Source organism: Polypterus senegalus, chromosome 8 (assembly GCF_016835505.1).
Source record: "Polypterus senegalus isolate Bchr_013 chromosome 8, ASM1683550v1, whole genome shotgun sequence".
In the NCBI taxonomy this organism is placed as follows: Eukaryota; Metazoa; Chordata; class Cladistia; order Polypteriformes; family Polypteridae; genus Polypterus; species Polypterus senegalus.
The window spans coordinates 140573681-140589873 of record NC_053161.1 but is presented as its reverse complement, the minus strand read 5'-3'; the positions used below and the strand labels follow the sequence as shown (position 1 = coordinate 140589873).

General features: G+C 36.3%; 1 protein-coding gene across 1 annotated transcript in view; it reads right to left on the bottom strand.

The window, feature by feature from the left end:
* Nucleotides 1-16193, bottom strand: part of pnpla3 (patatin-like phospholipase domain containing 3) — a 52631-nt gene that overhangs the window by 25991 nt on the left and 10447 nt on the right. Inside the window, exon 3 of the mRNA XM_039761832.1 lies at nt 12475-12540. Coding sequence (XP_039617766.1) covers nt 12475-12540 — 66 coding nt within the window. The remainder of the gene's footprint in view (nt 1-12474; nt 12541-16193) is intronic.

The window sequence follows — 16193 nt, the reverse complement described above, 5'->3', positions numbered from 1 at the left end:
TGATTGGTTATTTGGAGAAAGAAAAGGAAGGACAGGAATCGGGGGTTAGTACATTTGAAAAAGACAATACTGCTGCAATGAATTATTTTAAAAAAGTAGGATTGTGCACGGGGCAGCAAGCGTCTTGCGGAAGGCAGGAACAATCTCTGGATGGGGCTCCAGTTTGTCTCTACCACTACGCCAATGTGCCTCAATGTTTTATACATGCTTTCATTTCTGTCATCATAAAAATGATATCAAGTATACATCTTAGTATTCAAATTGTTCAGAGAGCTGTAACATCATTAATGTAATGTATTCTGTGTCCTGTCGGGGTAAGAGAAAGCCTGTTTAAGAAACACGTGCTAATTCACACACAGAAGAGTACTGATTCACACATGTAAGAGTACATAGAATGCGAAACATTTAACGTGCTACTTTAGTTACAATGGGATTTGAGAAACTGTTAAATTAAACGATTTTAAGATGAAGTTTAGGACGTTCTGCTTTAATGGCAAAATAAACTAAGTGATTAAAGTGGAAATTTCTACCTTTTTCACACTGTATCCCAGTTTTTCCTTTTCCCTGTACCATAATACGGTTCCATATGACACTCAAACTGTGGACTAGACCTTTTCACCGCTACTTTGATATCTGACCACTTATTTATTATTTTGGGCACTTTCTGAACTTGAACTTTCGACCACTCTGTCATTCAATCAACCTCCTTTTGTTGTTTATATCACTGCAACGCTTTTTCCCCCTGTGTTTTTGCCATTGTCTTTTGCACATTCAAAAAGACCTAATTCTGGGAGAGAAAAGTGTTACTTTTCACACTGACCAGGATTTATGGAGCGGAAGAATGTGGAAGTTGACATATGCACAGATTTATGCATCTCCATTTTTTGTGCATATGCACATTTCGTCCTTTGTCTGTATGCCATGTTTTAGTGTGAATTCTATGCACAGCGTTATGCATGAGGCCCATGGTTCTTACCTTGTGACTTATACTGCAATAATAGGCTTCAGCTGCTCTGAACAGAGTTAAGTGTGTATTAAAATGTTATTATATATTACAATTGTTAATGTTCCCACTGCAGTTAGACAATGTATTGTAAACTAAACATTTTGCTAGTTCAATCTCTAATCTAGATTGTCAGTGTATCTATCCTGAGAGAGTTGCTAGGCCAGCCCCAACATTTGAACAGTAAAGATATAGAGAGAGAAAAGAAAAAACACACACAAAAGTTGAAATGAAAAACATTAAGGACTCACTACTCTTAAATCCCATAGCAACAAAACACTATTTAAGGTGGCTTATCTCATTAACGCTAATTCACTATTTAGTCAATCCAAGACAATTAAGATGCGAAAAACATTCTTAAGACATCCTTCTACATATTGGATTAAAAGATAAGCGAGAATGCCACAACATTGTCTTTACGGTGTGTACTTGACATGACATTTGGCCAGATACATGTTCCAGTTCACTTAAAGAAACAGTATTACTAATATAAACCAACTACTGTAGTTAATGGGGGGAAAAAAAATAACATTCTAAGCAGTCGATAAATAATAAGATAGTCGGTAAACCTGTAAAGATACAACAGTATTAGGGATAATCTACAAAGCCAGGAAGTAAATATTCATTTAGTTAGTTAGGTTCTAACACTCACATTCTTGAACTTGTTTTGACAGGTGAAGACCGACTGCACCATGTAGCAGTTTTTGTAGCTCAAAATTTCCCACAAAACAAAGGGTAGGCACTGAAAAGTACCTTTAACTAAATGCATCATTACAGTAAAACCCTGTTAATTCTTCAAAAAGATCACACTAAAATGTAACTAAAATAGGATTTTATTGCACTCTGGGTTTCCCTAATAAATATCTAGAAGCAAATTTGTAATAGTTGATTCCCTTGGTTTTTTATTAAAGTTTTCTAATTTAGGATTGCACAAAGGCCAGCTCTACTTCTTGAAGGGATCTGGTTTCAAATCCCAGTCCATTCCTTGCATGTAGGTTGCAGTTTCTCTCACATCTCAGCATGCTCACATTGGTTTTTAGATACTGCAGTTTCATAATTCAACAATGTATTTTAGTAGGTTAATCTGAAACTCTTCATTGAGCTGGCACATGCAATTGCTGTTGCAGTAGTGAAGATACACTACAATGACGCAAAATTTCATTACAACTTCTGTAAAGTAGTTATTCCATTTTCAGGTTTAATATCCCAATGGAAATTAAAGAAAATGTATTAAAAGTGTATGTGTTTTAGCAAGAAAAAGTGTAAAAGATATGGATAAGTTAGACATCTTCTTTCTCTATTTCATATACAATATTAATTAAAGCCTATCGCAGTAAAAACTAAGAGCTAAACAGAAACGAATCCTGGATATGACTTCGATGCAAATATACACTTGGGATAAATACACAACTAAAAGCCAATTTTCAAAGTCACACTTTAAAAAGGAAAACATATGCAAAACACAGGAATCCCATACAAGGCCAATATTTAAGAACCTGGGACAAAATAAAGCACACAAACCAAAATGTGAGCATCAATTTCCAATGTATAATCTATAAAAAAAACCATGTATGAATTTCAAAACATCTTTACCTAGCGAAAGGTAACAGAGCGGTTGAATCCAACTCCTTGGTTATTGATGTTGAAGGACATCCTAATCTTTTCTTGTCTTCAACCGAGTCAGATCCATAACGAAATCTATCAAACCACTTGTCAACAATCTTAATTGTTGGTGCGGTGTCACCATAAACCGATTTTAACATCTGATGGGTTTTCCTGAGCTTTTTGCAATTTGAAACAAAATTTCATGTTAATGCGTTGCTCGATATCCATTATTAACAAACTTGAAAAACACAATTGCATCCTTGGTCTCGTCCGATGCGAGAGATGGACGTCTGAAGTGGAGCTCCGCTAGCAGTGGTGCTATTTTTCATATTATTTGCTTATTATTCTGAGATATCCTGTATTTATTCAACCCGAGAGGGACCGCTACAGTATATGTAAACACATATAAACATGGCCAACAAGAAGGGGGTCGAAAGAATCGAAGACTAAAGCTACATCCAAGCTGCGATCAGCAAGCCCTAGTTCGAGATACGGCCTCTCAGAGACAGACCTGGATCAGATGGGCGAAAGTACAGACTCCTCGGGACCACGGTCCGCTACATCGTCGCCTGCTGAGAGCGAAAAGGGGAGCGAAGGTGCGATCGTGAGTGCAGATGTGGATAGCTCGCCGATTGGAGAGGATTACCTGAAACTGGAAAAGGCCGGGAGGTCCGCGGCTTCAGTTACGCAATCACGCGGGACTGGAGCAGCGGGGACACCGGCTTCAGCAGAGTCTGCTGCTTCATCTACGGTACAAGAAGGCACATTTGAGCTATCTGAACTGAAAGTGTTGCTCGCTGACCTCAGGCAAGATATAAAGAAAAGCGAGAAGGCTAATGAGAAAGCAACGGCAAAGGCACATGAGAGACTGAAACAGGAGATGAAACAGGCCAATGAATGTCTGCGACAGGAAATCCAACAGGCAAATGAAAGGCTTCGTCAAGAGGTACAGCTTGAACTTCGACAGGTGCTGGGTAAAATTGAAGAGCGCATTGAGAAAAACTCGCTAAACTGAGCACGCTTGCTGATCGATTGGAGCATCTTAGTGAGACATTCACGAATCGGATCGAAATAGCGAACATCTAGCTGCCAGTGCCGAGGAAAGAGCAGTAAATGTCAGTTGAATGTAAAAACTCGGAGAAAAACTTGGAGACAGACTGGCTGCTTTAGAAGATGGGAATAGAAGGTATAATGTCAGAATTGAAGGCTTGCCGGAGAATCGAGAAAGTTTAAACCCGGTGAAATTCGCAACTGAACTTTTTTCTAAAATAATCGGGGGCGACTTTAAAGCAGAATCTGAGATAGCAGCGGCTTACAGCACGCTGGATCAAACACCGTCAGACCCGACCAAGATCTTTTATAGTCCGTTTTGAACGATTATCATTTAAGTTAGAGGTGATGGAACTCCTCAGGAAAAAAGGAAGATATTATATATGAAGATTGCCACATTCGCGTCTTCCCTGACTTCTCTCCAGCAACAGCTATCAAACGCGCCGCCTTCTATAATATTAAACAGCTACGGCAAGCCAATGTCAAATACGGCCTCCTGTATCCGGCAAAACTGAAAGTGGAATGGCAGGGTCATTTCTATGTTTTCGCTAGCAAGGAGGAGGCAGAAAATGAGTTAAGAAAGCTGATCCCGGGACTATTCTGATACATAATTGTGAGTCATGGCGGTAAATGATAAAGCTAGGATTAATAATCTACTGTCTGATCTATTTGTTTTAAAATACGGGTTTTTATCAGCATATATTCTCATATTCTTATATTATTATTACTTACTTATTACTTATCATTACTTAGTATTACTAGGGCTAAATGTTTGTGTTTTATTGTGCTTAATTACGTTTTCCTCCTCTTTTTTTTTTCTTTTCTAATTATTTCATGTGTACCCTAAATGAGACTGTTCAATATCATACCCTTGGTTTGCTGTTATTGCTATTACTGCATTAAGACTTGTTATGCTTGTTTTGGACACATCTTTAACACCATCACCTGGGTTTATTATCTGGGGATATCATCTTAATGCACTAAAATTGATGAAGATTATATGTATATATATATATATATATATATATATATATATATATATATATATATATATATATATATATTAAGTGCAAAATTCTTTTCTTTCTTTTTCCTCTTTTAAAGACTATATTGGTAACAGATATCTCTATCTTTTAACCTTAAAGCGCCACTGCATGGGGGCTTGATGTGCTTTGGACGTGCTCTGTCTCTGGGTATGTCAGAGGACTGGGACTGCATGAAGTGGGTTTTAGCCTCACCTGGGGAGGCAAAAGGGAGGGTGGGGGTTAAGGGGAAGAGAAAGAGAGCAGGCTTGATCTATATCTAATCTATCATCTCAATCTTTATAATTATAACTATCAACGTAATAATAAGCTGCATGGCAACAACTCTTGGGGGAATAGGAAATTAAGACCTAAACTATTTCACTTCCAGTTAAGACTATAATATGACACCAAAAACTCAGAATCAGTGTCTCCATGATGGGACAGTTAACTTCGTAAGCTGGAATGTTAAAGGCCTGAATCACGAATTAAAGAGAAAGAAAGTACTTTCTCACCTAACAGGTCTAAATGCTAAAATAGTATTTTTACAGGAAACCCACTTACTAAGTAAGGATCAGTTCCGCTGCAAAAGACTGGACTGGCCAAATGTTCCATTCTAGTTTTACAAAGAAAACTAGAGGGGTGGGAATTCTCATACATAGAACAGTACCATTTGTAGCATCAGATGTAGTATTGGATCCTGAAGGGAGATATGTGATGGTCATGGGAGACTTATCTAACTGTAAAATGATTTTGATAAATGTTTATGCACCTAATGTTGATGATAAGGAATTTATACAAAATTTATTTGCATCCATTCCCAATCTGAACACTCATAAACTTATAATGGCTGGGGACTTTAATTGTGTTCTAAATCCACTTTTAGATAAGACTTCCTCCACAGGGGAACGCAACTAACACCGCAAAGATAATTACAAAGTTTATAACTGATCACAACTTATCAGATCCCTGGAGGTTTTAAACCCAAATTCAAGAACATATTCTTTCTACTCACCAGTACATCATTGCTACTCAAGGATTGATTACTTCTTTATAGATAATAACTTCTTGCCTAAGATTAAATCTTGTAAATACGATGCTATTGTTATTTCAGACCATGCTCCGATGATCTTGGAGCTGAAATTACTAAGCCCCATACACTCACCCGCAGATGGCGTCTCAATCCGCTTCTATTAGCTGACGAGAATTGTACTGAATTTATATCCAAACAAATTGAATTCTTTCTAGAGACAAATACATCCCCTGAGATCTCTGCAGGAATACTCTGGGAAACTCTTAAGGCCTTCTTAAGAGGACAGATTATCTCATATCTTTCCCACAGAAATAAATCCGAGCGAAGAAAGTAGCAGAGATAAAAAGCGAAATTACTAAAATAGATGAAGAACATGCCAGACTACCAAGCGAGACTCTACATAAGAGGAGGCAGGCTCTACATTCAGAATTAAACCTCTTGACAACTAAAGAAACCGAACAACTAATTTACAAATCCAGACATCATTATTATGAACATGGAGAGAAAGCTAATAAGCTTTTAGCGCAACAAATTCACAAGCAAGTGCAACGCAATCTCGTAATTACTAACACGAATGGAGATAAAATCATCGAACACAAAAATATAATGTACACTTTTAGAGACTACTATAAATCCCTATATACTACTGAGTTTAAAGAAGACAATATACAATCTAATGCATTTCTGGATAAATTACAGATACCACAAATTGACGCTATTAGTGTGGAGGAGCTCGATAAACCTCTGTCATTATCAGAATTACTGGATGCTATAAAGTCACTCCAAGGTGGAAAAGCAGCAGGCCCTGATGGCTACCCTGCAGAGTTTTACAAGAAATTCTCCGCTCAGCTAGCTCCACTCCTATTAGCAACATTTACAGAAGCCAGAGATAACCAATCTCTTCCACAAACCTTTCGCCAAGCACTAATCACTGTCTTTCCAAAACAAAATAAGGACTTATTACAATGTGCATCATACAGACCAATTTCACTTCTGAATAACGACGTTAAAATACTCTCTAAAATCATAGCTAGAAGGATGGAGAAAGTGCTCCCTCAATAATATCACAAGACCAAACTGGATTTATTAGGGGCCGACACTTATCTTCAAATCTTCGACGCCTGTTTAATGTAATATACTCACCAACTAAATCAAACACCCCAGAAATATTATTATCATTGGATGCAGAAAAGCATTCGACATGATTGAATGGAAATACCTTTTACTATTTTGGAGAAGTTTGGGTTTGGCCCAACATTTGTGCATGGATTAAATTACTGTATACTAACCCAGAAGCTTCAGTTTGCATCAATAACATTTGCTCAGACTACTTTAAACTAGAACGTGGCACAAGACAAGGATGCCCTTTGTCACCACTGCTGTTTGCAATTGCCATTGAACCACTGGCAATACATTGTCGAAATACTGATCAGATAAAGGGGATTAGCAGAGAAGGACTGGAACAGAAAATCTCATTATATGCAGATGACATGGTACTGTATATATCGGACCCAGAAAATTCTGTGCCTGCAGTCTTAGCAGCACTCACAGAATTTCAAAAGCTCTCTGGTCTCAGAATTAATCTGAATAAAAGTGTACTCTTTCCGTGAATTCGCAAGCATATAATATTAGATTAGACACCCTTCCTTTTATCATTGCAGAACAGTTTAAATACCTCGGGGTAAACATCACAAGTAAACATAAAGCTCTTTATCAAAAAATTTCGTCGTCTGTATGGAAAAAATTAAACAAGACTTGCATAGATGGTCAACCCTTCATCTCACACTAGCTGGAAGAATTAACACTGTTAAGATGAATATTCTTCCTAAGCTCCTTTTTATTTCAAAACATACCAATATACATTAATAAATCGTTCTTTAAGCAATTAGATTCAACAATAACCTCATTTATTTGGAATTCTAAACATCCACGCATCAAAAGAGCGACCCTACAAAGACAAAAGGCAGAAGGCGGCATGGCTCTACCTAACTTCCAGTTTTATTACTGGGCAAATATACAGTCGATAAGAACCTGGACACAAATAGAAGAACATACACAGGCATGGACCGCAATAGAAGTAAAATCCTGCAGTACTTCTTTGTATTCCTTGCTTTGTGCTCCAATAAACACACGCTATCGGCAATACACTAATAACCCAATTGTGCTCCACTCACTTAGAATCTGGAACCAATGTAGAAAGCATTTTAAGACGGAGAAGCTTCTTTCTGTGGCACCCTGCAAAAGAACCACCTCTTTCAACCCTCACAAACATATGCAGTTTTAATATCTGGAAAAATTTGGAATTAACTTGCTTAGAGATCTTTATATAGACAACGTCTTTGCATCCTATGAACAATTACATTCCAAATTTAACATTCCAGCTACAAATTTCTTTCACTATCTTCAAATCAGGAACTTTGTTAAACAGAACCTTCCAGATTTTCCTCATCTTGCACCCTCATCCACGCTGGAAAAATTATTGCTCAATTTCAAGGAGTTAGACTCCATCTCTACAATATATAAAATCCTTTTACAATCCCTTCCTTTCAAAGATCCAAGAGGACACTGGGAAAATGACCTCTCAATTAATATATCAGAAAAGGAGTGGAAAGTAGCAATGCAGAGAATTCACTCAAGCTCCATATGCAAAGCATACAATTATACAACTCAAAATTATATATCGAGCACATCTGTCTCGACTAAAACTCTCAAAATGTTTCCAGGGCATGATCCAACCTGCGAACGTTGCAACCAAGCCCCAGCCTCACTAGGTCACATGTTCTGGGCCTGCTCCAAATTAACATTATTCTGGACAAATAATTTTAATTACCTCTCAGACAGTCTTGGACTCACAATCCCTCCTAACCCATTAACAGCTGTGTTTGGGGTTCTTCCAGAGGGTCTTAAAGTGGAGAAAGACAAACAAACTGTGATTGCATTCACTACACTGTTGGCACGCAGACTTATTCTGATAAACTGGAAGAACCCAAACTCTCCTCTTTAAGTCAGTGGGAAACTGATGTGTTATATTATTTAAAATTGGAAAAATCAAATACTCAGTTAGAGGATCTGTGCAGACTTTTTCAAAACATGGCAGGATCTAATCAGTAATATTTTGAAATGATTTTATAAAGCACAGAGAATTTGTTGATTTAGGTATTTTTAAAAGCCTTAAATTTTACACCGTTTGGCTTGCTCTCTCTCTCAAGGGTGGGGATCGATCTGTTCTTAGCATAATTCTTTTTTTTTGTAAAAACTTGATTGCTATGTATTGATTGTAATAAAATTAATAAATAAATAAATAAAATAAAAAAAAAAAAAAAAAAAGAAAAACACAATTGAACTCAACAGTGGCTCACAAACAACTGACAGTATCAAACTAGTTAACTTGTCACAAACTAGGCTCTTGAATGGACATGTCAGAACCTGCATTGAATTGTTTTGCATTGCTCTTGGATGGTGCTCTGCATCAACATTCACCGTACGTTTTGATCACACCTCGTATGTGGTTGCCCCTCAATCCCCCTTTAAGGTACCAGAAGTAACTGAACAAATTAAAATGACCTTAAATAAAATTGTCGTATTTAACACTTGGTTGCAAATCCTTTGCAGTCAGTGACTGCTTTAAGTCCTGCTCCCATAGATCTCACTAGGTGTTGGGTTACTTCCATTGTGATCTGTCAGGTCTGCGCTGCCATCTTCAGTTCCTGCCTGTTTCGGGGTTTGTTGCTAGTAGTTTTGTCTACAGCAAGTGAAATGCATGTGGTATCATATTACGGTGATGTGAATGACTCAGCCATTTAGGCTTTGAAGAACTCTTTTCTTGTCTTAGAAATATGGTTTGTTGTTTCATTATCCTGCTGCCGTGTAAAGTGTTGTCCAATGAGTTTTGACATGCTTTGTTGAATCAGAGCAGATAAAATGTCTCTCTCTACATCTCGGAAATCTGGTTGCTTTTAGCACTGCATCCACCAGGTTTCATAAAGGAAGTGGAATTCCTAGAATTATTATTCTCTTTTTTCTTCTTCCATCAATCTTCACCTGTCTATAAGACATTTTCTAAACCTGCAAAAGTTATTTGACGTCTTAGAAAACTGTAACTTGGAATTTCTATTCTTAAGGTTTACACAAATGGTCTGGATCTTGTGGTGAACCCTCTGAATTTATGCTTGTGCAGTCTTCGTGTGTCTTGGATACAACTACACCTACATCCTGACAGTTGAAAGTTTTTTTTTCTGTACAGGTAAGATGATTCTATCATTCACTGAAGTAGTCGTCCTTGGACTACCTGGTCATTTTGTATTCCGGAGCTTAACTATGTGTTTTCTTTACAATATTGTACCATATAGTGGATTTTAACAAACCTAAAAAGTTTGTTATTCTTATTTTTTCAGCCTCCAAATGGCCTGCTTTTCTTGGTGCACTGACAACCCTCTTTGGTCTTTATTTTAAGTGACATTAGCAACAGGTTTCAAATGAAAATACCACACTTAGAATCATCCTTTGGAACTTTTAATAACACATATCTGGCCAAGGAGCAGGAAGGCAGCCAGCTTTCAAGCACTGAAATTGATGTGCACTATTCATCTATTTTTTTATGTAAATACCCTCACATTTATGCTGAAATTCTATACTAAAATCTTATCTTTTTATCATTTTAATAGCAGTGGAGAACAACTCTAATAACATCCCAGTCCACAAAAATTTGAACAGAGATACTACTGTATCTTTAAAGATGGCTTGCTAATTATATGCTAACACCTTGTAGTTTTGAACCTTGAGCCCAGTAAAACTAGTTAATAAAATATTTATAGGACTTTTTAAGCTCCAGCATAATTGGATGTAAGGCACAACTTGCATTTTATCTAAAAGCATGTTGGGGTTGTAAATAGGAAGTTAATGTCTACCTTGGCAATAATTGCTTTAATACAGATTTACTGTTTAATCATCAAGTTGGCATGCTAATACACATTTACTATGTCACCACTGCATACCCAAAAACACTAACTAGAAAATGGATGAAAGAAAATGAGTGAAACTATGGCAGTTATGCTCAATCCACCAGAAAGGGAAGTAGCTGATTCCAGTTTAGATTTAAAGGACCAATGCCAATTAAAAGTATTACAATGTTATTAGATAGGTGGTGAACACAAAAACAAGATAAATAGTAGCAGCAAGCTACTGCCTCATTCCACTCTCTTCACACTATTAAAATAAGAATACTTATGGAAGCATTGAAACTTAAGGAACAAAACATGAAGCATAAGCAAGAGTAAGTGCCTAACAAATTGTAGTGATGTTGTATAATTTGTTAAATAATGCCTTCAGTCCAAACTGCAATAGCAGCTTGTACTTATATTAGGCTACTGTCTGCTTAAAAAAAAAAAAAAACACACACCACACACCTGAAACAAAGTCAACAGTTACCACAACACTGATGAAAGAGGACCGGATACTAGGCAGGTGTGATGTGCTACAAAATAAGATAAGAGTTGAAGGTTAAGCACAAATTCTTATATAGCCAGGAATGTATTGGAACTTAAAGGGGCTTTTATGCCATTGTTTCATTTATTGGACTTGTAAACAATATTTGAAGAAAAAAATAAAAAAAGATGTTGAAATGTTGCTATCAGAGTATGGTCTTGATGAAATTCATCAAGTCATCCAGTCTTTGGACATTTTCACTGAACCAAGCTACCAGTACACAGATGAAGAGTCAAGAACCTCTCATATTCATTGTGTACCTGAATTTTCCAAAATACTGATGTGCTTTCCTTTTAGCTATTTGTTTCAAGATGGATGATCTACACTAACCCAATTGCTATTCTTATGCTTGAGCAGTTTACCTTCTGATGCCTATTTTGAAAAGTGTAGATCCTAGCAAGAGGAAGTTGTGCACAATTTAAAATAGGATATGTGTGTTGGTTCACATTAGGCTATGAGCCAAAAGAACCTAGTTCTGAGGGAACTGGGACCACTGCAAAACCTATCAGAGAAAGATTGTGTTATGAAAGGTCATTGCGGTTTCAGACATCTTTAGGGGCAGAGTAGTGCACGTAAAACAAGAAATCTGTATTCATGTTTCCCATATGTGGATAAATACTATCATGCAATATGTCAATTTCCTAAATGGGCAGTAGAAAAATTCTTCAGTGAATAGATTACAAGAACACATGTGCTACAAAGTAAATATACGTAAAAGCCTGGTAGAAAACCCAAGGGTCATCTGAATCTGTAGTGAATTATTCTCTTATTTACAAAACATGTATATGCTTTGCTGAAAATAATGAGAATATGTGGCTGATTTTATCTGTGAATAACTGACAACCACAGATATTTAAAAGCTTTTTATTTAACCTCTTTTCTAATCCAACATTTTGTTTATTTTTTTACTGCTGTACAGCAGAAATAAGATTAAATTAGCAATGTAAAACTTGAATGCATTATACATCCCCCTCCCCCACCCAATAATATATACTGAAGCTTACATTTGTTTGCTCTTGGAATATAGTAGAAGGAGTGCTAGGAAGAAAGTAGTAAATCCTCAGTTGGCTTGATAATCACCAGGTAGGTTTTAAATGGTTAAGACATCCTCCACAGGACCAGACCCCAAGTGACCACCTCTGAGAACAGCTTTGAGAATGTCATTGCCTTGCTCAGCAGGAGGGACCACATGCCGATAAAACCTAGGGAATTATTCTTGGAAGTCCTAATTCAATCAACAATAAATTCCTTTATAGATTTTTTTAGATCACACTTACCACACCACGAAATGATGGAGGAATTAGTCCACAGTATATTGGGACAAATGAACTGCAGATTAGTGCCTACAAAGAGAAAACATATTTAGATCATAAATATGCCCGAGATAATTAAATGCACCAACACCAAGAATTCTACTTTAAAATGCACCAGAAGAGCGATTTTAATGTACAATATACACTGTGTAACTAACACAACTTCCTCTTAGCATAACAAGGTACCCCCTCCCAGTAGAACAAATTCACTAAATAAGTACATAAAGGGAGATTATAAAAGTGTACTCCTTCGTATAGAGTGTTCTATCTACTCTGATTGACTCAACACTAGGGTTTTACCCAATTTAATGCCATACAGACAGTGCCATGGACTGTGAATTGACATTTTTGTACAGAAATCAAAAGTCTCTACTTAAAGACCAATCATTAAGATAAACTGCTCTTACACGAGGGTTAGGGATTCCAAAGATGGAATACACAGTTTAATTATATTTGTGTAGATTATATGGGATGTTAGTTTTAATGCCTTTGTTAAACACAGTAATACTACCAGAGGACAGCTGGGGTCCAGAAAAACTGGATGGCTAATGTCACTATTTTTTGATTAATCTTTTGTAAAACAGTTTCAGTTGTCCTACACACAATCCTATCCTAACTAGCATGTTCTCAGTTTATTACAAAGCCTCCAATGACACTCAGTTTATAAAAGAATTGTGATGACAGCAACTGCCTCTAATGAATACATATAAAACACTTACTTGGACTATGGTTAATTTTAAAATTTCAGTAATTAAGAACTTTACACTGTACATAACTATGATTGACTGGCTCCATGTTCAGTAATTGTTCCTGCCTTGCACCTTAGGACTGCTGCGATAGACTCCAGCTGCTGCTAACCATGCACTAGAGTAGTGGGTAGGAAGACTGATGGGTGGCTATGGTATATAAGGTACAGGAGGGCTACCCATAACTGTAACCCATACTGTATATCCAAGAAATGCATACAAATCTGCACAAAAACATATTTCATATAAGATCATTTATTTTGCAGCTTCAGGTGCAGTGCCCACATCATGAAGTAATGATATGAAGGGATATGTTGGAATTCATGTGAAGTTAACAAAAAGTACTTATTAATTAATTTTCAAAATTGATCTTATTATTAATACACGCATTAAAACTGCAATTGTGTTTTATTCCACACATTTCATTAAAGAGCACTGCCTGTAAGAAATGTATAGGTACAGAAAAGAAAAGATTCAACATTTCCACCTTAAGGCGCTGTTCGGTGAAACAATTTGCTCAGGGTTACATATGGAGTCTGTGGTGAGAAATGAAAATTCAGCCTTTGTGTTTTACAGTATATTGCATTAGCCACTAGAGGCAACACCTCTGTAAAAAGCTGGTAAAGTCAGCATTTGCTGTCAGTTTACAAATGAAGAAGCTGGCAAACAAGGTTGAATGTTGACCAGATTCTGCATTTCATGAGAGATTGTTGTCCAATACCCAATTGACAGTTTATTCTTTTCCTTTTTTGCCTCCCAGGATATTTTATGCTAGCATACAGTTTAGTACACTACCTAATATTCAGTCACATAGCACATGCCAAGCACAAAACTACTATAAACCCATACATGAAACAATAAAAGATTGTCTAGTAAGCACAAGGAAAATGAAGGATGAGTAAACAAAATAAGAATTTAAGGCTTCAATTATTTATAGCAATGGGAGTCGCCTTGCTACTTTTAGTGGTTTTTTTTTTTGCTTCTGTATAATCTAAATTTGTAGATGACCTTGAATAGTAGAACAAATCTGAAATATTATGGAGACAGCTGGGCTTACAAATACAATGCCACATTTTGCTTACCAACTGACCCTTCATTTTATATGTGAAATGATTTTTTTTAGTGTAAAAACCATGATGTATAAATCCAGGAAGGGAGTCAAATTAAAATAACTTGACCAGAGTAAGCTGAGCTCAGTTCTTCACCACTAAAAAGGATTTCTACCAGGCTAGTCATCTTTTTTTCCAAAACCACACGTAAGTCCTAAGGAAACTAGCGATTCCATACAAGGTAGAAAAATATTTCCAGATAAATTTTCCAGTAACTGTTAAGGGTGCAGAAGCAAACTCTGTTGGCCTATGTGTAACTCATATTCGTTCAGTTTTAATTCAGTTTGAAAAACATAATTTACAAAATTGTAGTACTCAGCTATTACAAAGTCCACCCAGATATGAACTTTTAGATTTTTTTTTGTTTACAAGTTCTCTGCTGAGATTAGAAAAGCTCACTCTACGATTCATCACTTTGCAGAAGTCTCAACTTTGGACTTCTATGTGAACCAAGACTTTATTTGTTTACTTAACTTTAAAAATTGTACTCAGTATTCTGTTTATTGAACAGTCATTCCAGAATAAGCAAGAGAACAAAAATGTACATTTTAAAGGTGATCAAATTGCACTATGGCATCAAGCCATCTGTCTTAGAAGAATTTACCAATTCTCAGGTTAACCAGAATGAAAAAAAAGTGTTTAATTTCTCAAAAGTATGCAAATTGCAATGTAGAGAAAAGTTGAGTGTAGGCAAGTTCCTGAAATTACATAATCGCACAGTAAAGGGGAAAAGAATTAACTGATACTATACTATAGAGGCTATATACACTATCAGATAGGATGGAAATTAGCCTGCTGTATTTTATTAATGCTGTACTGTTATATAACATTATTTTATTGTAAAGTATTTTGCACTGTACTTAAATCAATATGATAAACATATTTTAACACTAATCTAGTCCAAAATCTTTCTAGTTTCAAAAGTTTAGGATAGTGATGGGGTGGTGTCAATCAAGAGGTTTCATTGAAGGGTAAAGCAGAGATAGGGATTAGAAATACAGGGATTTCAAACCTAACAAAACATTTTAAAGCACCATTAAAAAACACACCAGCAAAGTCATTAGTGACAACTTGTACATTCATATTTTTCTACGATTAGATATTTACTCTGATCAACACAGAAAACTCACTGCTATAGGTCCAGACGACTCCCTTTTGGCTAACTATGGTTTTGTGGTAAATGTAAAATCCCATCACCAAAATTTATCTAGTTTCTTTATCACAGCCTCCCACAACTATAACAAAAAATCTTTCTAAACTCCAAACCTGCCACTATTCACACAGGACCAAAGTGCATATGTTACAATTTAAGGTAACATTTCCAGTTCCCCACAACCCTAAAAACTGGATTAAATAGATTCAGGAAATTGATACAGGAGACTTTATCTTTTTTCCACTTCCCAATTACTTGTTGATAGAGGCTAAACCATAACCATTTCCCCTGTACAGGGAAGAATGGCTAAGGTTTTCCAAAAAAAAAAAAAAATTCTGAAACAAAATTTCTACAGTAAATGTCTTTTGCAAAGAATGCCAGTTGTTAATGATACAGCACAATGGACCACAGCTATGCATTCCCTTGGTACTTGAATACAGTGGTACCTTGAGATACGAGTTTAATTCATTCTGTGACCGAGCTCGTAAGTCAAAATGCTCGTATCTCAAATCAGTTTTCCCCATTGAAATTAATTGAAATGAGATTAATTTGTGCCAGCGCCCAAAAAACCACCCCAATTTTTTCACTTCACTTTTGCTTAACTTAATTTTCTTCACTAGTTTTTTCTTTTTTGCCATGCTTTTCGCCACTTTCATTCGCAGGGCATTTCAAAAG